The sequence below is a fragment of the Pan troglodytes genome, chromosome 16 (genome assembly GCF_028858775.2).
Source record: "Pan troglodytes isolate AG18354 chromosome 16, NHGRI_mPanTro3-v2.0_pri, whole genome shotgun sequence".
Lineage (NCBI taxonomy): Eukaryota > Metazoa > Chordata > Mammalia > Primates > Hominidae > Pan > Pan troglodytes.
In genome coordinates, this window is record NC_072414.2 from 35,021,787 (window position 1) to 35,046,938 (window position 25,152).

A 25,152-nucleotide genomic window follows, 5' to 3' on the forward strand; every position below is an offset into this window, starting at 1 on the left:
AGGCTTTTATTATTGTTGTTTTTAAAAATAAGCGAGTCCTGTGTGTTTATAGACAATTGATTAAAAGAGTAGGAAACACAAGTCCAGATAATTCAGGAAGCTAACTCCAGGAAAAAGTAATATAAGTCAGAACCAAGAGCCTAGGTAGAGGCATTAGACTTAGAAAGAGACAAAAAGGAAAAGACCAATAGTGAAGACGCAGAAAAACTTAGTCACTGAATAGGTTATGGTAACAGACACAGAGAAAGCAGAGATGATGAGGGAATTTAACTTAGATAATAGCAATTTTCTCAGAAAATAAATAAATGAGGTCATCATTCTTAAAGGGAATCTAGGGTGGGATTACATATTTAAAGACGGTTATGGTCTAAAATTGCTGCTTAAGGAAATACATTAGTTCTATAGTTTGAAACTAACACATACAACAAAGCTCTTGAATGAATAATCTACCCCTCTCCATTCCTGGAATATTTAAAAGTCTACTATGGTCCTAATTATATTATTATTAATATGCATTTTCCAGGGAATAAACGTGTATAAATACATACATACACATGTATAAACCCTGCTATTCCCCAAAATAAGCAAAACTACCACAGGGCACATTTTCTACTCAAGTATATACAGTTTCCCCCTAAATTTAAAAAGAGAAATTCAAATATGTAAAAAGCTACTATAAATAATAAAAACTTTACATCAAGGAAGCTGCAACATAAAACTATACTATTAATAATTACTAAGAACTTAAAAAGGCACTGATCCTACTAACAAATTTTACTTACATCACAAGCACACCACTCTTGGAACATGAGTAAAATATTCTTCAATTGCATCTGTATAGCAATGGCAGCCTCCCAATCAGGATCCACTTCAATGTGTTGCCCAACCTGTCTTCGGATTTCTTCCATTCCCTGCAATTACAAGTTGGTCAACATATACCTATCTGAGCCCTCTCTCTTTGCTCTGCTCTTGGCAAAATATAAAACTGTCAGGATTCATAACATTTTAACATGGTTGTTACACTGGGTCAGAATGCATGGGTTCAATTCCCAGCTCTCAGGTATGTGCTCAGGGTTAGAACATTAACCGCAAAGCCCAGCTCTGTCTGGTATTTCTAGCTGTGTGACCCTGGGCAAATTATTTCTAAGCTTGGTTACTAAATGGATCCTTTGAGATTTTTTCCTAAATGCAGTTCTTGTCAATTGATAAGGGCATAAAGTCAGACTCTAAAGAAGTATTAGAAGCTAACAAGTGAAGATACTAAATGTAGATGAATTAAGAGTGTTTAGGAGATGTCAAGATGAAAACAAGCACCTTAACCTCATCACCCAACAACTGTGCATGCTTTCCATAAGGGTGAGGGAGCCAAAAAAATATGTGTTGTGCTTGCTGCACATGCAAGTAACCCTTACATTAAAAGGAGAATATTAATAGTAACTACTTAATAAGATTGCTATAAGGCTCAAAAGGGATCATGCATGAAAAGTGCTTACTACACATTTATCACATGGTAAGTATTCAGCAAACATTAACAGAGGTAGCAACAGCAGGCCGGGCGTGGCAGCTCACACCTGTAATCCCAGCACCTTGGGAGGTCAAGAGATTGAGACCATCCTGGCCAACATGGTGAAACCCCACCTCTACTAAAAATACAAAAATTAGCTGGGTGTGGTGGCGCATGTCTGTAATCCCAGCTACTTGGGAGACTGAGGCAGGAGAATCGCTTGAACCTGGGAGGCGGAGGTTGCAGTGAGCCGAGATTGCACCATTGCACTCCAGCCTGGCAACAGAGCGAGACTCTGTCTTCGAAAAAAAAAAAAAAGTAGCAATAGTAAACTAAGGTATATAAAAGGATTTATCAAAACAGGATGAGTGAGTCAATGTTTAAATCTTGTTTCTACTTTGCTAGATAAATTCTTTCTTGTATTAAAACCAAAATCTGCTTTAAAAAGACTGCGGTTCAATTTTTAAAAATAAATTTCTTTTACTGATGTACAGAAAAATGATCATACCTGCATACAGGTAAGAATCTTCAAAAAAGATCGAAAACCTTCAAGGAACTGCATTCTTAATCTTTCTGTCCATATTGTGGGTTTGCTGATCAGGATATACCTATCGTTTCAAGAAAGAAAGAAATATTTCATTTATCTATTTTGAGATAATTTTAAGGTTCTCAGGGTTATAGACAATGTTGATTTATAAAAATTATGGATTCTAATTTCTCACAATAATTAGAAGCTCTGAGTAGAGCTAGAATTATTTACTCTGCCTTATTTTAAATACAACCAGTAAAACATGAATGCTCTAGAAGAGGCAGATATCAAGCTAAACCTGACTTCACACACTACATTCTCAGAGGTTAGTCTGATTAAGTGAACCTAGAACTGACCAAGCCTGTCACAGCTAACTCTGGACAACCACAGTACAGATTCCCTAGAACTGTTCACACCCATCAGCCAAAGGGCCAGCTGAAATTGTTTCAGCCTCAGGAGATTTGGAACAGATTTTCTACCTCCAGTTTTTCATAACCCAGAACTTGGAAGAAGGATGTAAGCACCTGTCATCTTGACTTGCACATCAGGATGTACTAGTTTCAAGAGATAAACAAACTCATTTTAGCCTATAATTTGTATGATTAATATTTCTTTTGGCTGTAAAGACAATGACTGGTTTCATATACAATGGGAACAATGTTTATCATGAAATGAGTTATCAGGAAGTAATTATTAACAAGTATAAAATACTATTTTGCACTTGACCAATGAGAATAAATTCCTGTTATATTGCAGGTGTTGGGAACATAAACATGGACACACCTGTCCTGAAGTTCATAGTATAGTGGGAAAAACAGATACATACAGTAGACAGAAATTCAATGTTAAACACTAAAATAATGTATAAAAGAGGTAATGTATGGCTCACGCCTGTAATCCCAGCACTTTAGGAGGCCGAGGCAGGTGGATCACGAGGTCAGGAGATTGAGACCATCCTGGCTAACACAGTGAAACCCCGTCTCTACTAAAAATACAAAAAATTAGCTGGGCGTGGTGGCGGGTGCCTGTAGTCCCAGCTACTCGGGAGGCTGAAGCAGGAGAATGGCGTGAACCCAGGAGGCAGAGCTTGCAGTGAGCCGAGATCGCAACACTGCACTCCAGCCTGGGTGACAGCATGACACACAAAAAAAGAAGTAATGTAGGTACATAAAGACAAAGCAACAAAGAAAATACATTTTTTTTGAACTGCAAAGATAGGATTGTGGTTTAATTTTTCTCACTCTTTAGATACCCATTAACATGCAAATGTACATTAAAAATACAATCATCAAAGAAACTTATAAAGATTTAATTCAATAATTACCATCTAAATCTTTCTTTTAAAGTAAAAGATAAAAAAGATTAAAGTTTAAAATCTGCCACACTGAACAAATGGCATTCATGTTTTGTTGCTTTCTAGAGCACTACTACTCAAAGTGTGGTCCACTAACCAGCAGCACCAGCCTCACCTGAGTGCTCTTTAAAGAGGCAACATCTTGGGCTCTAATTAGACCTGCTGAATAAGAAGCTCCCCTGCCCCCGTTTTTTTTTAAACTTGGCCTTACTCTGTTGCTCAGGTTGGAGTGCAGTGGTGCAATCATAGCTCACCACAATTTCAAACTCTCAGGCTCGAGTAATCCTCCTGCCTCAGCCTCCTCAGTAGCTAAGACTACAGGCGCGTGCCACCAAACCTGGCTAATTTTATTTTTTGTAGAGACAAAGTCTCACTATGTTGCCCAGGCTGGTTGCAACCTCCTGGCCTCAAGCAATCCTCCTGCCTCAGCCTTCCAAAGCACATGAGCCAACGCAATCAGCCCCAGAATCTGAACTTAAGGAAGCTCCCCAGATGATTTGCTTCTGCACAGCAAAGGAAACTATCAACAGAGTGAAGAGACAACCAACAGAATGGGAGAAAATTTTTGCAAACTATGCATCTGACAAAGGCCTAATAGCCAGCATCTATAAGGAAAATAAATAAATTTACAAAAAAGAAAAAATGAATAAGTGAGGCCGGGTGCAGTGGCTCACGCCTGTAATCCCAGCACTTTAAGAGGCCGAGGTGGGCAGATTGCCTGAGCTCAGGAGTTCAAGACCACCCTGGGCAACACGGTGAAACCCCGTCTCCACTAAAATATCTCCACTAAATTACAAAAAATTAGCCAGGCATGACAGCATGTGCCTGTAGTCCCAGCTATTCGGGAGGCTGAGGCAGGAGAATCACTTGAACCCAGGAGACTGAGGTTGCAGTGAGCCAAGATAGTGCTACTGCATTCCAGCCTGGGCAACAGAGCGAGACTCCGTCTTAAAAAAAAAAAAAAAAAAAAGCGGGGCAGGGGAGCAAAGGATAAGAACAGAACAGACACTTTTCAAAAGAAGACATACATGCTGCCAACAATTACATGAAATAAAGCTCAACATCACTGATCATTGGAGAAATGCAAATCAAAACCACAATGAGATACCATCTCACACTAGTCACAATGGCTACTATTAAAAAGTAAAAAGTCACAGACGCTGGGGAGGTTGCAGGGAAAAATGAATGCTCATACACTGTTGGTAGGAGCATAAATTAATTCAAGCATTATGGAAGACAGTGTGACAATTCCTTGAAGACCTAAAAACAGAAATATCATTCAACCCGGCAATTTCATTACCGGGTATTCACCCAAAGGAATATAAATTGTTCTATTATAAAGACACATGCACACATACATTCACTGCAGCATTCACAATAGCAAAGACATGGAATCAACTTAAATGCCCATCAGTGATAGACTGGATAAAGAAAATTTGGTACATATACACCATGGAATACTATACAGCCAGAAAAAGAATGAGATCACATCTTTTCTGGGAACATGGATGGAGCTAGAGGCCATTATCCTTAGCAAACTAACGCAGAAACAGAAAACCAAATACTGCATGTTCTCACTTACAAGTGGGAACTAAATGATGAGAACACATGGACACATAGAGGGGAACAACACACACTGGGGTCTATCAGAGGATTGAGGTTGGGAAGAGGGAGAGGATCAGGAAATATAGCTAATGGGTACTAGGCTTAATACTTGGGTGACAAAATAATCTTAACAACAAACCCCCATGACACAAGTTTACCTATGTAACAAGCCTGCACATGTACCTCTGAACTCAAAATAAAAGTTAAATAAAAATAAAAAAAAGCAGCTCCCCAGATGATTTGCATTCACATTAAAATCTGAGAAGCACTGATCTAGAAGAGAATTTACATTTTTGGTTTCTAACAATCTCACATAGCTAATGAGCAACCTCTATAGATGACTTACCAATTAAAGAAGATATAAGGGATTGGAACAAACAAAAGGGTAAGGAAGGGAAGGAAAAGAAGTCTGTAGATAAAAATAGGTGGCAAAAGCTATGGGAAAAGAGGGAGAAAAGTGTGGACAGGGTGAGACAGTAAGGGAGTGATTTGGTTTGAGAGTGTGCTATACTTTCTGGAAATGGAACAAAGGAATAGGTTAGAGTAATAAAAGAATAATATTGTTCCTCAATAGCACCAAGGTTCAACTGCATCTCTTTTCTAAGTTGCATTTCCACAATAAATTAGCAACTGAGAAACAAAGTACCCCATGAGATACCTCCCAAAAAGCAAGTGACAAAACTAAATAGACATAAATTTTTTAGAATAAGAGAGGTAGCAATCCCTCCCTTCTGTGTTTTCCTAGGCAGATCTCAGTTGGAGTACCGTGTTCATTTCTTGGCACATAAATGGTATACTTGCACCTGAACAGGTTCAGTAGAGAAGGACAATGATTTAGAAGGAATTTTAACCAACATGAAATGGGACCAGTTAAAGAAATAAATGCAACTCAATGTAGAAAAGACCTGGCAGGTATGGCTGCTGCCTTTAAATACTTCTTCAAGTTAAATGAGAATTGAAGTTGTTCTGAATGGACAAAGAGAGAACTAGAACCAGAAAATAAAAGCTACAAAAAAAGACAAGAGTTCAATATACAATAGGAAACTTTCTAATAGTTGGAAGAAGCTATCCAAAGTTGGAATGTGCTGCTTTGAGAGAATGAAAATTTCCTAAGGCAGGCTGAACAGAGTACCTACTAGTACCAACAAACTTATTTCATGCTGAGGTACAGTCAGATAAACACAAAGCTAAACTATGAAGACCTACAAATTCTGACAGAATTTAGACTTTATCTGGGAAAGAAAATACATTAAGTGTGGTTATTGCTAACTAATTTAAAAGCAAGGTTTCAGGGGAAATTAGTAAATAAATATGTAGGGAAAGAGTAAGATGTGACTACAGAATTTCTACAATGAGAGACTGAGAAAGCAATGAACACGAATTATTTGCTAAATAAAGAGTTTTTGTGATTGGTGTGTTAGGCCAGGTTTCAGAGTAGATTTTGTGTTGTTGTTTATGTATCCTGTGAGGCTACATGACATAGTGAAAGGAACATGAGTTTTACAGATAAACGGTGTTTATAATCAAATCTCAGTTCTGCCACTTACTAGGTTTGTGACTTGAGGCAAATATTTACAATCTACAAAGTAAGATTATATCAAGTACCTTCTAAGAATAGTGCAAGAATATAATCAGGTAAGATAAGCAAAGCTCCTTGGCACATAGCAGTTACTAATAAATCTCACAGGATTCTCATGAGAGTGAATTACACAGTACCTGCAGAACAGGTGTTAATTTTCCCTTCCCCTGGTCACTGGAGATATCTATATTTAGGTTGGGATAGAGGGGAGGAATTGTAAGCATCAGAAGATTTAAAGTTGCCTTCCAAACTAGACACCTTAAAGTTCTACTATAAGGGTAGGTATTTAGGGATGTGCTGGCTCTAAATTATTCACCGTAGAGATTAGCTATAGTCAGAGACTCATAAAATATGATAAAACAAGTGATTATGCACCACTTAACTGGATATAAAAATAACTCAGTTATAATACTTCACAGTAATGATAGCCATGGTAGAGAGATTTTTTTTCTATATTCACTGACCTAACAATAACTTTAAGTACTGCCATTAGGAGTTTTTGTTTTGTACAACATGTAAGTTTTGCATAATTTGGCTGAGAAACAAATTTCAATTACAATGGCTATATATTGATTCACTACTGAATTTACCTACCATCTCCACTTATACTGAAGATAAAATATAATAATTTACTAAACTTTATTTTATTTTTTTAGAGATAGGATCCCACTCTGTTGCCCAGGCTGGAGTGCAGTGGCATGATCACAGTTTACTGTAACCTCAAACCCCTGGGCTCAAGTGATCCTCTCGCCTCTGCATCCTGAGTAGCTAGGAATACAGGCTTGCACTGCTGTACCTGGCTAATTTTTATTTTTATTTTTGTAGAAACAAGGTCTCACTATGTTGTCCAGGCTGGTCTGATACAGACGCAATTTTTTTTTTTTTTTGAGATGCAGTCTCACTCCGTTGCCAGGCTGGAGTGCAGTGGCGCAATCTCTGCTCACTACAACCTCTACCTCCTGCGTTCAAGTGATTCTTCTGCCTCAGCCTCCTGGCAATTTTTAAAAAATGGAGTATTTTCAATCTGTGGTTGGTTGAACCCACAGGTGTGGAACCCACAAATATGGAGGATCAACTGTATAGCAAAAAGGGAGTTAAAAAAATGTTAACAGCCAGCCACAGTAGCTCATGACTGTAATCCCAACACTATGGGAGGCCAAAGCAGAAGGACTGCTTGAGCCCAGGAGTCCAAGTCAGCCTGGGCAACAAAAAGTGAGACTCCGTCTCTACAAAACAATAAAAAATTTGCCAGGCATGGTGGCACGTGCCTGTGGTCCCAGCTACATGGGAGGCTGAGGCAGGAGGATCACTGGAGCCCAGGAGGTTGAGGCTTCAGTGAGCCATGTTTGCATCACTGCACTCCAGCTTGGGCAACACAGCGAGACCCTGTCTCAAAAAAAAAAAAAAGAAAGAAATTTATGTCAATAGATTGTCTGAAACTATGCACAAAGAGACTATATAGGAAGGACAGAACCAAAGTGTGTGAGTGGAAGTGAATGAAAAGTATGGTAATTACAATGGCAATGCATTTGGTGACCCCAGGAGATCCCAAGTTCCTGTAACAGGCCTCTCCTCAATACCTTCTTTATTAACCAGGTTTTACAACTCAATAAGAAGCCTTCACTGAAGACATTTATTAACGCGAGGCAGTAACAGTTCTTTGTACTTGCCATCATTATAAAGAGAATTCTGGATAATCAAAATGATCACAGGATTACTTATAAGACAGAGCAAATAAGCACACTGAGTTTAACAGGTGCCCTCACCTTTTGACTTGAACAACTTACTTTAGGTCACATATTACTGCATATACTCTTCCCAATTTGTCCTGGCTATAACCCTGGAAGTTGAATTTATTGTTCCTGTCCAAGTACTCAGGTAAAACTTCTAGCAGAGTTTCAGTAATGACAGAGATAACATTCTGCTCTTCAATAAGATGTCGAGCCTGCGGAATATTTCAAGAATATTTTCTTTAGCATTAACTCATTGTGGTATGGACTTAATTTATTCATTCATTTGGTTAGTCAGTATGTCATTTTTAATAAATGTTTGTTATTGAATGTTAAACATAGTCCTTAGTTTCACTGAATAGCAACTACTAAGAAGTTATTTTCTAAAAGAAAAAATTCCCTACTCCTCAGTAACTGGACAACACCTATCTGGATACTCCAAGCCCATTAGACAGGTTATCTAGATAAATGTTTATCATCAGTAATGTGGTGGCTCATGCCTGTAATCCCAGGACTTTGGGAGGCCGAGGCAGGCGGATCACCTGAACTCAGGAGTTCGAGACTATCCTGGTCAACATGGCAAAACCCCATCTCCACAAAAAATACAAAAATTAGCCAGGTGTGGTGGCAATGCCTGTAATCTCAGCTATTCAGGAGGCTGAGGCAGGAGCATCGCTTGAACCAGGAGGCGGAGGTTGCAGTGAGCCGAGATCGTGCTACTACACCCCAGCCTGAGTGACAGAGAGAGACTTCATCTCAAAAAAAAAAATCACACAATGAGCAAGTATAACAAAGATATACTTCATGACTTCTAGCACACTACGATCTATTCTGAAATCTCCTCCTTACCCCAATCTAAACTCTCCTCTCCATCCTTTTGAAAAGGTAAAGTAGAAACAATTAACCAAGTTTGGATAACTATCTAATTCCAGACAAGAAAAGAAGTAGGGCTGGGCGCGGTAGCTCACACTTGTAATCCCAGCACTTTGGGAGGCTAAGGCGGGCAGATCACCTGAGGTCAGGAGTTTGAGACCAGCCTGGCCAACATGGTGAAACCCCGTCTCTACTAAAAATACAAAAATCAACCAGGCGTGGTGGTGCATGCCCGTAGTCCCAGCTACTTGGGTGGCTGAGGCATGAGAATCGCTTGAACCCGGGAGGCGGAGGCTGCAGTGAGCCCAGGTCGTCCCATTGCACTCCAGCCAGGGCAACCCAGCCAAGACTCTGTCTCAAGAAACAAAAAACAAAGAAAAAGAAGTGGTATACAAAGGAAGCAGAATCTTCCACTCTCCTCCCAGGCCTATGTAGCACCCTCTCTCCCAAATGCTTGACAGGCACACCCTCCCACTTCTTAGTTTTATCTTATTCTATCTGCCTACAAACAATAACTTAAAAATAAAATATTTTTGGTATTGAAAAGGCAGTGTTCATAAGTTACTCCAGAAAGTAAGAAACCAGCTCTAGGTGTCATCTGCATTGACGAGGACATCTGAACCAAGGCAGCGCCTAGTTAACTAGTCCTTGGGTAGCACTAAAGTATTCACATAGCCCAACTTAGTGATTCTAACATTGTTCTAATTTGATTCAACATTAAGTGGAATTCTTACAAAGCAAAACAAGTTTTACTTAGAAAGACTGAAAAGGAATAATCAATACATACCAGAGTAGGAACAGTAAACATCTGAACTGAAAGTGCAGTTATAGAGATACTTCTGTCATGATCATCACTGATATATTCTTTCTGCAGTTGTTTATAATACTGAAATATATAAGTAGAGAATCAATTATAAATCACTACTAAAGACCTTTAAAAAATCCCAATTTTAATAACTGCTGCAGGTTTGTTTCTATCTATAAAATGTCAAGTAATATAATTCCTATTTATTAAGGCAAGATATTATGATCAGCAAAAATATCTTAGAAGGAGAATAACAAACAACAAATCAAGTAAAAATTCACCTACTCAATTTAGCAGAGATAGAAGTGGAAACTATTAAAACATACACATAGGTTAAAAAACAAACAAACAAACAAAAAAAAAAAACAGAGGACTGCAATGGTATAGTTTATCCTTTCTCCAAACAGAATCTGGGGCAATCTTTAGCAGCTTCCACTCTAATGGTATTGGGCAGGGAATATATTCAAAGTATTTAACAACTGATATGACCCAGAAAAACCAACCAATCAGATTGAATCCAGCCTTAAACAGAATGGATGCTGGCTGCAAATAACTTCTTTCCCATACTGGTACATAACAGCTGCAAAACAACCCTGATATACTGGGAGAACAAAAATAGGAATATACTCAGTCACATAATAGGCATCTATTATGTGTAAGGCACAAAGTTGGATACTTAACCTACTTTAAGTTAGATACTTTACCCTCCAGAATTCCTACAAAGTTTAAGGGGTAACCATGGTGTACAAAAAAAATCATCTAAGTAGGGAGATTAGCTTTTGTATAAGAAAACAAAATTTCATTTCAGATCACACATATGGTCCAATATTCTATATCTAAAGAGTTTTAGAAGAGAACATCTTGAGTTGCCATCACTGCTGAAGGATAAGACATACAACAAATGTCTTAGTTACTTTTAAGTCTGCATATAAAATCCAGGTAATGCAGGTATCTTATCCCACAGTGTCATTTGCCTACAACAATCATTATTTCTTTCTCTGCTTCCAATTCCATCTTGGGTCCTATATCTATCTTAAGTCTTACAGAATTGACTGCAACTCAAAACCAGAGGAAATCAACAAGTATGACTGGCAAGTATGATTGCCTTATATAAGGCAAAATAAAAGATTCAAAGGAGTCCTTGATCTGTATACCCTTGCAATCTAATTTGGTAGATAGACAAAAAGATACAGTAAGGTAAGAGATACATGATAGATTAATAAAACATTAAAAAGCTGTAAATTTTAGCCTTATGTTTTAGCTTCCAAAAACTAAGTAGAACTCTTGGCCACCTAATTCCTGCCCCCCACTTTAGCATACACATCTGTTCTTCTTTCCTGCTATACTTTTCAATTAGTCACTTCTATTCTTATTGTAATTTTACCAACAGGCAAATAAATGATTAGGAAGACTGAATGCATATGTGAATGTGATAACCTCCCTTTGCTCTGGGTCAGTGGGTCATTTTCCACCTATCTCTTCTCTAAGAATGCTGTTTCTATACTAGCAAATAACATTTGTGAAAATATTTATATAACGTATGAGAACGAACTTTTTTTTTTTTTTTAAGATGGGAGTCTCACTCTGTTGCCCAGACTAGAGTGCAGTGGCGCGATCTTGGCTCACTGCAACCTCTGCCTCCCAGGTTCAAGTGATTTTCCTGCCTCAGCCTCCTGAGTAGCTGGGACTACAGGCACCTGCCACCATGCCTGGCTAATTTTTGTATTTGTAGTAGAGACGGGGTTTCACCGTGTTGGCCAGGCTGGTCTCGAGCTCCTGACTTCAAATGATCCACCCACCTCAGCCTCCCAAAGTGCTGGGATTACAGGTGTGAGCCAACCCGCAGGGCCAAGAACAAACTTTTGACAAAGAAATAAATCATAACATTTAATTTTTGATTCATAATTATCCCTGTTTCTATTAATTCATTTATAAAAACTGCCTATTTCTATTTATTGATATCTAATTTATAAATAATTACCTTCACAAATTCCATAGCAAAGAGTTTTTTGTATTCCATCTCCATAAAAAAACTGCTGAAGATCAATTCATGAAGGATCTTACGGGCACCTATAGATTATTTTGGGGAGGGTGGGGGAATGAGGAGAATCACCAAGGCAAAAACCAAAAACATTCTGGCTATTAGAGTGGCAGAATATTATAAAATTACTTCACATGCAAACAGACCTCAAATAGTATTTATTGTATTAATATTTAATAACTGGAATTTAAAATACACACATATATTGCCTTTTCCCTCTTTTTCTGCACCCCTCCCACCACTTCATCTTACACTTCAATTTACTCTCTCCCAACCTTTTCATTCTTTTTCTATTTCACTCAAAAGTACTCTTACTCTGTACTTTTCCTTCTCCATGCTTTTAGCCTTTCTCTTGACTTTTACATTTTGTTCTTCATTTAGATTTTTACAATGAAAATAGCATCTTTTTTGCTACTCGATAATGGCACTACTACCTGAATATATAGATACCTGTATAGACACATACATATATACTCTTTTTGACTGGCTCTCACTAAATGAAAAGACTCTATAATTAAAAGACAACACCTTGGGTTTTAACACCAAAGAATACATACTGACTGGTTAAACTTTATATTCACATGTAGTATCTTATCAATCAAGATTACAGATTTAATAACTAATTTAATTAACAAAAGATATTACAGCTCCACTTTAAGGTCATAATCTTCCTTTGCTTCCTGACAAACAGCATAAGCAAATGTCTACTTACCTTTATAAAGCTTTGCATCCCAAAGCATTAACCTGCTTATGAGACAGGGATTCTCCGAGTCAGGTTCTTCTCTAAGGCATGCTTGGCAAAAGATCTGCCTAAAGTCACCTACAAACAAAAGAGGTCACACAGTTACACAACTTGTATTCTTTTTCTTTTTAAATAGAGATGAGTCTCACTCTGTTGCCCAGGTTGGTCTTGAACTCCTGGGCTCAAGCGATCCTTCTGCCTCAGCCTCTCACAGTGCTGGGATTACAGACATGAGCCCCTGTACTCAGCCATAATTTTTATTCTTATAATATTTCTCCTAAAAGTACATTTCCTATAACATGTGAAAAGAATAATATTAATCCTCCCACATTTGAGGCAAAGAATAATTCTGTCAACATCAAAGACTCAACAGCCAATAAAAAGATATTATTTGATACTATGCACTTGAAATAATATCCTAAGATATTATACATTTGAAATGCAACCCTGAAAATTAATCAAAGTGTATAAACCAAAAAAAAAAAAAAGAAAAACTTTATTTCATACTCAATGACATTTTAAAATTTGTGGCTATAAAACACATAGTATTTTATTAGAAACAAGAAAAACAGGAGGTATGCTTACTTGAATAGCTCATAATTTTGTTCATCCAGGAACCAAGACGTAAAGCAAATTTCTGATGAGCCATAATCTCTGAGTGTAATACTTCTACATGAAGTGGATGTTGAGAGACATTTTCTGAATGACTCTACAAATGAAGGGAACAAACCAAAAAAATAGCATTTAAATTTGCTTTTAGTTAAGGGATTTATACTTCAAATGAAGAAATCACATAACCCTGCCAGTTCCAAATCTCTGCATCTAGGTGCCCCAAACCACTTCAACGACATCATCACTCAAATTATTCTACTTGGGCTCTTGTAATGTACATTCATCTTTAACTTCTCTTTTTCCCCCTAATTCAGAAAGTTACCTTTATATCTTCCTTTGCTTCCTGGCAAGCAGCATAAGCTCCCGCTTTAACAGCTCGACGACCCTAATTATAGACAAAAGTGAGAATTAGGTAGTGAAATGATAACCACAATCAATAAGCAGTATGTAGCCCAAAGACTTAATGAGCTCTTAACTGAGCTCTAATCGCGTGTTGACTAAAAGTTGTAAGATACCGGAACAATATCTGAAAGACAGATGCAAATGTTTAACACCTTTATGAAGTATGAAAACTTTAATACCTCTGGGACAGACAGTCTATAATTTAAGATGCTGAGTTTCTTGCCTGGCAGGAATGGCAGTTCTTTAGTTACTGCAGTGTCCTCTCTACTTATATGAAACAATGACTCAGACTTTCTAAACTTCTGCTATGTATTTAAAATATTTTTCATGAATGAATTCACAGTTCTTCAACATGTATCCTATGATATACTTGTGGCCCATTAACGAGCGGGAAGTATAGCTGGACTACTGATTCCACCAGTCCTGGAGGCGGTCATGCAAGGTCTATGTAGGATTTCCCTGTAGCTCATTCTTTTACCCACCTGTAAAAATTCATCATTTTCTATATGTGCCATGTGAAAAAAGTCAGGAAGCACTGTCTTCCTCATTTAACCTTTACAATGACCCTATGAAGAAGGTATACCGCATTTTACAGATGATAAAAAGAAAAATAAGACAGAAGTTAATTTGTCCCCAAATCAGAAAGTTAGCAAGTGACAGATTCAGAGATCCATGACAAGCATTTCATCTCCAGAGTCTGTACTTTTAACCATCCTGTAATATTCCCTCTTTAGCTGCTTAGTACATAAGAACTATCCAAATATATTTGGACTACTAATTACACCAGTAAGGTTGCCATTACAGAAAAAAAAAAAAATGCACAAAAAGCCAGGCCATAAGAGATTGTTAAAAGAACAGATAGGACAAGAATAGTTACATAAACTTGAGCTCAATCAGCTTGTATGTATGTGATGCTGGCAATTAACCTAAAGCAGTGGATCTCAACAAACAGGGGGAGGAAAACCACCTCACATCCATATTTTTTGGCTGCTATCAAAAAATAAGAAGGGAGTTAGCTGCTGATCATGGTGGATGGGAGACAGGACTAGATTGGAGCTCCGAGCTCTGACTCAGACGGACAGAGCAGCACACAGAGGCTCACATCATGAATTTTAGCTCCAGAACGACTGCAAGAACAAACCAGGAATCCAGAGAGGACCTACAGACCTTCTGAAGCAAGGGGACTGCTCCTGCCGGACCTGGGAGACACCCCAAATACTCAGTCCCAATACTGGCTATCTTTCCAGAGGAAAAGAAGTCATTATACGAAAAAGATACTTGCACACGCATGTTTATGGCAGTTACAATTTGCAATTGCAAAATCACGGCACCAACTGAAATGCTCATCAGAGTGGATAAAGAAACTGTGATAGATATTGATACACACACACACATATACACATACACATACATACACACACATATGTATATATACACACACACATATATGTATATATACACATACACAGGCTGGAATACTACTCAGCCATAAAAAGGAATGAATTAACGGTATTTGCAGCAACCTGGGTGAGATTGGAGACTATTATTCTAAGTGAAGTAACTCAGGAATGGAAAAACAAACATTATATGTTCTCACTGATGTGTGGGAGCTAAGCTATGAGGACGCAAAGGCATAAGAATGATACAATGGACTTTGGGTACTTTGAGGGAAGGGTGGGTGGGGGAAGAGGGATAAAAGACTACAAATAGGATGCAGTGTATACTGCTGCGGTGATGGGTGCATCAAAATCTCACAAATCACCATTAAAGAACTTGCTCATGTAACCAAATATCACCTGTACCCCAATAACCTAGGGAAAAAATGAGTTGGCTGTAAAAAAAATAATAACAAGTAATGACAAGGATGTGGAGAAACCCTTGTGCATTGCTGGAGAATACACAAAATGGTGCAGCTGCTATAGAAAACAAAATGGTGGTTCCTCAAGAAATTAGAAATAGAATTCCCATATGATCCAGCAATTCCACTTGTGGGCATGTACCCGAAAGAACTGAAAGCAAGGACTTGAACGGACTTTTGTGTATCCATGTTCATAAGAGCATTATCCACAATAGCAGAAGATGGAAGCAACCCAAGTGTCCACTGACAAGATGAACAGGCAAACAAAATATGGTGTGTGTGTATATATACTGTATACAGTACAATACTGTACATATATGTATATATGTGTATATATATATACAAACAGACAAATACTGCATGATCTCATTTGTATGAGATATCTAAAATAGTCAAGCTCTTAGAAAGTAGAATTGGTGGTTGCCAGGGGCTAGAGGGAGGGGAAAAGGGGGAATTGTTCAATGGATATAAAGTTTCAGTTTTGCAAGATGGAAAAGTTCTAGAGATCTGTTGCACGACAAGATAGTTAACACTAGTATATGGTACACCTAGAAAAAGATTAAAATGGTAAATTTTATGTTATGTAGATTTTACCACCATTAAAAATGTTATTGATTGACTGAATGGAGATGGGGTCTCACTCTGTTGTTCAGGCTGGAAGGCAGCAGTGTGATCAAAGCTCACTACAGCCTTGAACTCCCAGGCTCAGCCTCCTAAGTAGCTGGGACTACAGGAATCCAACAAAAATAACCTTTCTTAATGACCAAAAAATACGGGGGTGGGAGTAGATCAACTGAAGGGAGGCAGTGTTTTTAAAATACGTGGGCATTTCTTTCCTCTTCTCTTCCCCATACTCCCAATTCTGATTTCCTAGGCTTGGGCTGGCATGTCTACTCCGAAAAAAAAAAAAAAATTCTTTCCAAGTGATTTCTAATAGGTTACCTTTATCCTCATACTATAGCTGAAAACACAGAACTACAAGTGTGTATCTTTAAGGGTTTGTAAAACAGACTAACTGCAACACAGTTTCTTCTAGCCAAGGAGTACATTTTTTACCTCAATTGGGTGTACAACATTATCTCATGTCCTATTTTACCTTTTGAATAATCATTTATTAAAAAGCTTTTCTTGCAATCACCATCACCTTATGGAGCTTTGGGACCCCAAAACAAGACAACCTATCAGTAGATAGATTAGCTGTAGCTACAGGCCTTCTCCACTTTGACTATAGAGGAGAGCAGTAACAGGAATAAAGGCTAGGAAGAGATAGGGCAAACACTGGGAGACATAGATCTTTCCATTCCACATGAAAACCGACAAAGCACAGCCCCACGCTTTCCCAAGCTAATTCTTCTCCTGGGACACTGGTTTATCCTACTGGTATGTGTCTTTTTAGAGTCCTACGATCATGATAGCTCACAGTAATCCTACCACAATAATATATCTTGATATCTACCAAGATTTTCTCTTACAATCCGCAATATTAACCTTGTACATAAGACGGCAAAAATGTGACCCAGGAGCCAAGTGCAGCGGCTCACACCTGTAATCCCAGCACTTTGGAAGGCCAAGGTGGGTGAATCACCTGAGCCCAGGAGTTGAAGACAAGTGTGGGCAACATACTGAGACCCTGTCTCTTAAAATAAAATTAATTTTTTAAAAATATGAACTTTTAAAAGAGCACTATTACATCTTTAAATTTTTTCAGAATGCCTGCCTTTTTTTTTTTTAATTATTATTTTTTGAGATGGAGTTTCATTCATTGTTGCCCAGGCTGGATGCAATGGATGCAATGGTGTGATCTTGGCTCACTGCAACCTCCACCTCCTGGGTTCAAGTGATTCTCCTGCCTCAGCCTCCCAAGTAGCTGGGTTTACAGGCATGCACCACCACGCCTGGCTAATTTTGTATTTCTAGTAGAGACGGCGTTTCTCCATGTTGGTCAGGCTGGTCTCAAACTCCCGACCTCAGGAGATCCGCCCGCCTCAGCCTCCCAAAGTGGTGGGATTACAGGCGTGGGCCACTGTGCCCGGCCTTTGAATGCCGGTTTCTCTCATAAGAACAGTAGAGAATAATCCTTTGAAGGTAGATTCAATCTGATTCATCTTGGTATTTCCTCAAAGTGCTTTAATAAATGTTTAGTGAACTCATTTAGAGTACCACATTTTAAGAAAATCTTTGATAAACTATTATTTACCCGGGGGAGGAGGTGGAGAGAAGGAAATAGAGCTTGATCACTATGAGGTTATTATCATAGGACAGTTGAAGAAAACAGAGGAAAGCAAACATAAGAAATTACAGTTTTTTAAAACTATTTGATGGGTTGCCATCTGAAAGCAAAAGAAGAGCTTTTCTGGTTTGTTCAATAAGAAATTAGTCTAAAAACACATGGAGGAAGATTTTGGCTGAAAACAGGAAAAAAATTTTTCTAAGAATGAGAGCTGTCCAACAAGCAAAGCAGTCAGAGAAACAAACTTTCTAAGTGCTAAAAGCACAAGTTAGAGAACCAGGGATATTGTTCTCTCAATACAAGGATGGCCAATTTCACTTGTTTTTCACTATTTCCTATCTTACATCTTTTTTTTTTTTTTTTTTTGAGACAGAATCTCGCTCCGTTGCCCAGGCTGGAGTGCAGTGGTGCAATCTCAGTTCACTGCAACCTCCACCTCCCAGGTTCAAACAATTCTCCTGCCTCAGCCTCCTGAGTAGCTGGGATTACAGGCATGTGCCACTACGCCCGGCTAATTTTGTATTTTTAGTAGAGATGGGGTTTCACCAGGTTGGCCAGACTAGTCTCCCGACCTCAGGTGATCCGCCCGCCTCAGCCTCCCAAAGTGCTGGAATTACAGGCATGAGCCACCACACCCGGCCCTATCTTACATCTTTATCATCAAACATGGTCCTACTAGGACAAAAACAAAAGGCTCCATTTTTCTCCTAAGAAGGATATTTAAAGATTGTCTTTTAAGGTCTTTGTGATTACAGCCACCTAACGTTTTCTGAATGAGACAGGGTATAAATATATATTTAATAATTGTTGTGAAAATCTAACATCCCAAGTAGATTTTACTTTGTACAACTAGTACTGTAGTTGAAAATCATAAGCCTGATTAACCTTTAAAGTTCCTTCTATGACCTATAAGTAAAATGTAGCAATAGTAATATAGGTATTGACATCTGACCAAATCTGGTACCATTCTGAAGGACTAAAAAATGTTCGCTAAATACCCCATTTCACTTTCTTTTTCTTCTATTATTTTCTGTCTTCTTTTCCTATCTCTATTCTTTTTGCCTTTTCTTTCTTTGCCCACTTTTCTCTTTCTTCCTCTGATTGGTTCTCCTTTCCTATTCTCTTCCTTTCCTTTTTTTCTCCAACTTTTAATTTCCAGGGCACATGGGCAGGTTTTTTACAGAGGTAAACGTGTGCCATGGTGGTCTGCCGCAGAGATCAACCCATCACCTAGGTATTAAGCCCAGGATCCATTAGCGATTCTTCCTTATACTCTCTCTACCCCCACACCCCCGACAGGCCCCAGAGTGTGTTGTTCCCCACCAAGTGGCCATGTGTTCTCATCATTCAGCTCCACTTATAAATGACAGCATGCAGTGTTTGGTTTTCTTTTCCTGTATTAGTTTGCTAAGGATAACGGCTTCCAGCTCCATCCACATCCCTGCAAAGGACATAATCTTGTTCCTTTTTATGGCTGCATTTCTCTAATGATCAATGATGTTGAGCTTTTTTTCATGTTTGCTGGCTGCATGTATGTCTTCTTTTGAGAAGTGTCTGTTCATGTCTTTTGCCTACTTTTTGGTGAGGTTGTTGGTTTTTTTTCTTGCAAATTTGTTTAAGTTCCTTGTAGACTGGGTACTAAACCTTCATCAGATGCACAAATTGCAAAAATGTTCTCTTATTCTGTAGGTTGTTCACTCTGATGATAGTTTCTTTTGCTATGCAGAAGCTGTTTAGTTTAATTAGATCCCATTTACTAATTTTTGCTTTTGTTGCAATTGCTTTTGGTGTTTTTGTCATGAAATCTTTGCCCATGCCTATGTCCTGAATGGTACTGCCTAGATTTTTTTCTAGGGTTTTATAGTTTGGGGTTTTACATTTAAGTCTTTAATCTATCTTGAGTTAATTTTTGTATAAGGTATAGGGAAGGGGTCCAGTTTCAATTTTCTGCATATGGCTAGCCAGTTATCCTAGCACCATTTATTGAATAGGGAATCCTTTCCCCATTGCTTGTTTTTGTCATGTTTGTCAATAATCAGATGGTTCTAGGTGTGTGGTCTTATTTCTGAGTTCTCTATTATGTTCCATTGGTCTATGTGTCTGCTTTTGTACCAGTACCATGCTGTTTTGGTTACTACAGACTAGTAGTATAAAGTAGGGTAGCATGGTGCCTCCAGCTTTGTTCTTTTTGCTTAGGATTATATTGGCTATTTAGGCCCTTTTTTGGTTCCATTTGAATTTTTAAACAGTTTTTTCTAATTCTGTGAAGAACATTAATGGTAGTTTAATGGGAATAACATTGAACCTAAAAATTACTTTGGGCAGTATGGTCGTTTTTACAATGGTGATTCTTCCCATTCATGAAGATGGAATGTTTTTTCCCATTTGTTCGTGTCCTGTTGAGCAGTGGTTTGTAGTTCCCCTTGAAGAGGTCCTTCACTTCCCTTATTAGCTGTATTCCTAGGTATTTTATTCTCTCTGTAGCAATTGTGAATGGGAACTTGTTAGAAATGAAGAACTGAACTGCATACCCCATAGCAAATCAGAATTTGCATTGTTTTGTTTTAGTTTTTTTGTAGAGACAGAGTCTCTTTATGTTGGCCAGGCTGGTCTCAAACTCCTGGCCTCAAGCGATCCTCCTACCTCAGCCTCCCAAAGTGCTAGAAGTACAGGCATGAGCCACAGCACCTGGCCCCTAGAATCTGCATTTTTAATAAGATCTATTCATGTGAACATTAAACTTTGAAGAATGCCATTCTAACCAGAATTCTTATGTACTCAGAATGGGTTACTGGTGTGCCAAGATATTGATCCTCTTAGTTTTCCAGGTATAAACACAGGTTTATGAAATAGAGATAATAATATGAGTATCAATCTCAAAGAGTTGACTTACGGTTATAGGGCTTAAATGAGATATTACATATAAAGTATACCATGTTTGACATATGTAAATACTTCATAAATGTTAGCTATTATTAGCTGTTCGTACCCTTTTGTTTTTTTTGACTTCATTTGCTTTTTCATTAATAATTTGCGATCACATAAGCTATACATACGAAACACAGAGAAAGTTAACCACCTATTCTAATTCTATATTAAACCATGTGTTTTTAAAAAGTACATTAAAAATGAAAAAATTAAATGACGAATGTCATGCTATTTCTTACTCTAGATTATACTGCATCCAAGGGCAGGGATGAGGTTAATATTCCTTTTATATACTTATATTACTTGAAGAACCCATTTTGCTCTGGATGGATGTTAAATAAACTGAGCCATAGAATTAATATTACTCTAAAAATAATTTAAATAAATCATGTTAAGACCTCAGAAATTACCAACTTTTCATAATTCATACACTTATTCATTCATTCAATAAATAATTATAGGACCAGACTAAAGTTGAGATGACATTCTTACCTACGCTTTGCCAAATAAATTCAGTAACTTTCTAATTATTTAAAATAAAAGATGAAAGTTATAAATAGTTATTTAAAATTATGATATACACACAAAACTGAAGTTCTAACCAATTTACCTAGGATGTAAGGAATAAATGGAGAGGATGGTCAGACCTAGCACAATACTGAGCAAGGGCTCAGTCAACACCTGGCTGCCAGGAAGCTGACAGAAAACAGAAATGCAATTCAAAAGGAGACCACAAACCTCTTTGTCTATGGCAGTGGTATGCAACTGGGCCTCTGCGAGCTCACAGTCAAGAGCTCTTTGTAGGCTGTATATGACGTGGTCATATGAATGGTGTTCATCATTGAAAAGGACACAATAGTATCTTTCATTTTTCTCCCTGTTAGAAAAGAAACATATATATTTGGATACTACAACAAATAAAGGAAAAGTAAAAAAAAAAAAAAAAGACAAAATTAATATATAACATCTGTGTAGCTTCCAACCTGTGGTAAAGTAACACCATAAAAGTAATATAGAATTTGATTTTTTTTTTTTTTTTTGAAACAGGGTCTCACTCTGTCACCTAGGCTGGAGTGCAGTGACGCAACCTCGACTCACTGCAACCACTCCCTTCCAGGCTCAAGCAATCCTCCCACCTCAGCCTCCTAAGTATCTGAGACTGCAGGCACGTGTCACCACACCCCAGCTAATTTTTGTATTTTTTGTAGAGATGCTTCGCCATTTTCTCCAGGCTGGTTGCAAACTCCTGAGCTCAAGCAATCCGCCTGTTTCGACCTCCCAAAGTGCCAGGATTATAAGCATGAGCCACTATGCCCAGCCCAGAATTTGATTTTAAATGGTATAGTGCCATCACTTTTTAAAACTCTGATAAAAATGTTTCCTTTTCCATGTTTTTCCTCCAATTTTTCATATTACTTTCAAAAGTCTCAGTTCAGTGACCGTATGTTTTTGGGTTTTGTTTTGTTTTGTTTTAGATGGAATCTCACTCTGTCACCCAGGCTGGAGTACAGTGGCGCAATCTTAGCTCACTGCAACCTCCGCCTCCCGTGTTTAAGTGATTCTCCTGTCTCAGCCTCCTGAGTAGCTGGGATTACAGATGCCCACCACCACACCTGGCTAATTTTTATATTTTTAGTAGAGACAGGGTTTCACCATGTTGGCCAAGCTGGTCTTGAACTCCTGACCTCAGGTGATCCACCTGTCTCGGCCTGACTGTATGTTTTTAATACTACCCTTAACTCTTGCTTATCTCCTATTCTGACAAAAGGAGACAGGCCTCAGGCTCAGAACCTTGAAGCAAGCAATGATAAATAAACAGATTTTATTAACAATTAGTTTTTATTGAATTTATTTTTGTTTTTACCTTCTATTTAAGTGATACTGGTATTAATGTACATTTAAGTTAGTTTCAAGAAGTATACAGTATAGACTTAAGCGCCAGCACTGCCATTTTGGCAACAGAACCTTAAGACAGCTCACCTAATCTTTTAATCTTGCTGAGATGACAGTGCTTTTTCATCTCCAAAAAGAACATAATATCTACATTCAAGAGTGTTATGAGGATCTCACAAGATATGTAAAAACAGCTGCCACGGGCTACATATGTGTTCGGTATTTTTTTTTTTTTTTTTGAGACGGTCTCGCTCTGTCACCCAGGCTGGAGTGCAGTGGCGCAATCTCGGCTCACTGCAAGCTCTGCCTCCTGGGTTCACGCCATTCTCATGCCTCAGCCTACCAAGCAGCTGGGACCACGGGGGCCCGCCATGATGCCCAGCTAATTTTTGTATTTTTAGTAGAGACAGGGTTTCACCATGCTAGCCAGGATGGTCTCGATCTCCTGACGTCGTGATCCACCCACCTCAGCCTCCCAAAGTGCTGGGATTACAGGCGTGAGCCGCCGTGCCCGGCCTATGTTCCCAGTTTTAAACAATATGTAATATACTTTTACAATACCCTCAATTGATCCTCAAAACTCTGAGGGGCATATTTTCTCAGCCCTCTTATGTTTTAGAAAACAGAGACTAAAGGGGTTAAAAGGCCAATATGTCATGGTCACAATGCCAACAGGCAATGAGAGGGCCTAGAACTCAGATGTGTGAACCCAAAGACCCGTGCTACCCACATACAAAATGACACTCAAGCAATCCTCATTTTTTTATGGGCAGATGGCTCATATTATGTTTACCAACATAAAGTGACTTAAAAGGTTTAACTGACATTAACACCTGTTGGAAATTAACATATTTGTGGATGCAGTTTGTCATGACATTTACTTCCACAAGTGGTTTTTAGCCTAATAAGAGTCAAAATAGTACATTTAATGTCTCTATTGATTAGAATTCTTACTTCTTTCTCCCTTTAAAACAAAACAAATGAAAATAGCCAGTAAACTCAAAGAATGACTATTTAGATTTGGGCTGCAATTTTGTGAAAATCCTAATATTACATAGGTAGAAAAATTCTCACACAACTCAAAATTATCTTCATATCAGGTCCAGAATTCCTCTTTGCATTTATAAATTAAGAGCAAATATTACTGTCACTGAAAGACTTATGGCTACCAGAAATTGCTGCATTCTAGCTAAAAAAAAAAAAAAAAAAAAAAAAAAGCTACATCCCTATAATTTCAATAATCCTAGATACCAGCAAGGCACAGGGGAAAGGGCCATTTCCTCATTCCCATCAAACTTTTCTTGATCAGGACAAGAGCTAAAAACCTGGGCTAAATGGAGATACACTGTTCCAAAGTCCCTATCTTTGTTAACGAACCTCCTGAGGAAACCAGACATTAGTCCAGGCCAGGATCAAAGTGGGCAGTTTACTTGCCTAGTGGGATGAGAGGCTGCTAGGTCCTTATAAATCATTTAGAACAGGACCCCAAAAATGTTGATTTTTTTTCCGTAAAAATTCAAAGCTCCTGATACACTACTCTTTTGGCTTAGCTTCTGGATGGTGCCTAGCAAAGTATCTCATACAAACGGACATTTTGAAATATTCCCAAGAGATAAGTCACTAAGAATTTTTCATAATGATAATTAGGCAGTAAATAACAAAAACAATTATCAAACACACATTTTGCAATACAAATAACCATCACTAAAACTTGTTCCGTTTGACAGTTTTCCCCACCTTATCTGGAGTTCAGGAGGCAGTTCTTTTTCCTCTTCCCATATAGTCATTTCTACGACATATTTTATCACTGAAGGAAATATTTTCCTGGCTTGGACAATTACCTCTTCATTCAACGGACAGCGTGAATTCTATAAAAAAGCCGAGAAAAACATACTAGTCAAGATTGTATACAAATAAATGGATAAGGAAGGTAATGTTAAGTTAAAATAATCACTTTGCTGAATTCATTACAACATCGTCCAGGAATGAATTCAAGTTGAGCTCAAGAGGGTTGCTATATATTTAGATCAGTTTAGCTTAACCCCTTGTGGCCAAGTTGGTGTTACTGATGACAGAAAGGAGGCAGAACCATGAAGTCTCCCCATTAGTGATATACTCTCTTATGAATGTTCCTACCTGCCTTTCTGAGTAGCTAATTACGATGATATCACGTAACAACTGTTTACCCCTTATAGCTTACAAAGACTTTTCTCACAGCTTGTTTCCCCAGATCCTCATGGCTCTCTCTAAGGCAGAACAGGTATTAATGACATTGAAAAGAAATAGAACCCAGCCAGTCACAGAGGGACAAATACTATATGATTCTGCTCATACGAAGTATCTAAAGTAGTCATAATAATAGAAGCAGAAGATAGAAAGGTGGTTGCCAAAGGCTGGGTGTAGGCAGAAGGTTGTTCAGTGGGTAAAGAGTTTCAGTGTCACAAGATGAAAAAGTTCTTAAGATCTG

The 25,152-nt window shown here is 38.1% G+C and overlaps 1 protein-coding gene across 2 annotated transcripts in view; it reads right to left on the minus strand.

Annotated features, from left to right (window-relative positions):
* The window catches only part of UBR1 (ubiquitin protein ligase E3 component n-recognin 1), a 161,861-nt gene that overhangs the window by 103,851 nt on the left and 32,858 nt on the right, over positions 1–25,152 (minus strand). For both annotated transcript variants that reach the window (XM_024349144.3, XM_063794833.1), the window contains exons 5-14: positions 24,423–24,553; positions 21,531–21,669; positions 13,697–13,759; positions 13,348–13,471; positions 12,733–12,840; positions 11,961–12,049; positions 9,962–10,060; positions 8,359–8,516; positions 2,013–2,112; positions 783–911 (exon numbers count right to left, since the gene is read on the minus strand). In XM_024349144.3, the coding sequence (XP_024204912.1) occupies positions 783–911; positions 2,013–2,112; positions 8,359–8,516; positions 9,962–10,060; positions 11,961–12,049; positions 12,733–12,840; positions 13,348–13,471; positions 13,697–13,759; positions 21,531–21,669; positions 24,423–24,553 (1,140 nt within the window). The remainder of the gene's footprint in view (positions 1–782; positions 912–2,012; positions 2,113–8,358; positions 8,517–9,961; positions 10,061–11,960; positions 12,050–12,732; positions 12,841–13,347; positions 13,472–13,696; positions 13,760–21,530; positions 21,670–24,422; positions 24,554–25,152) is intronic.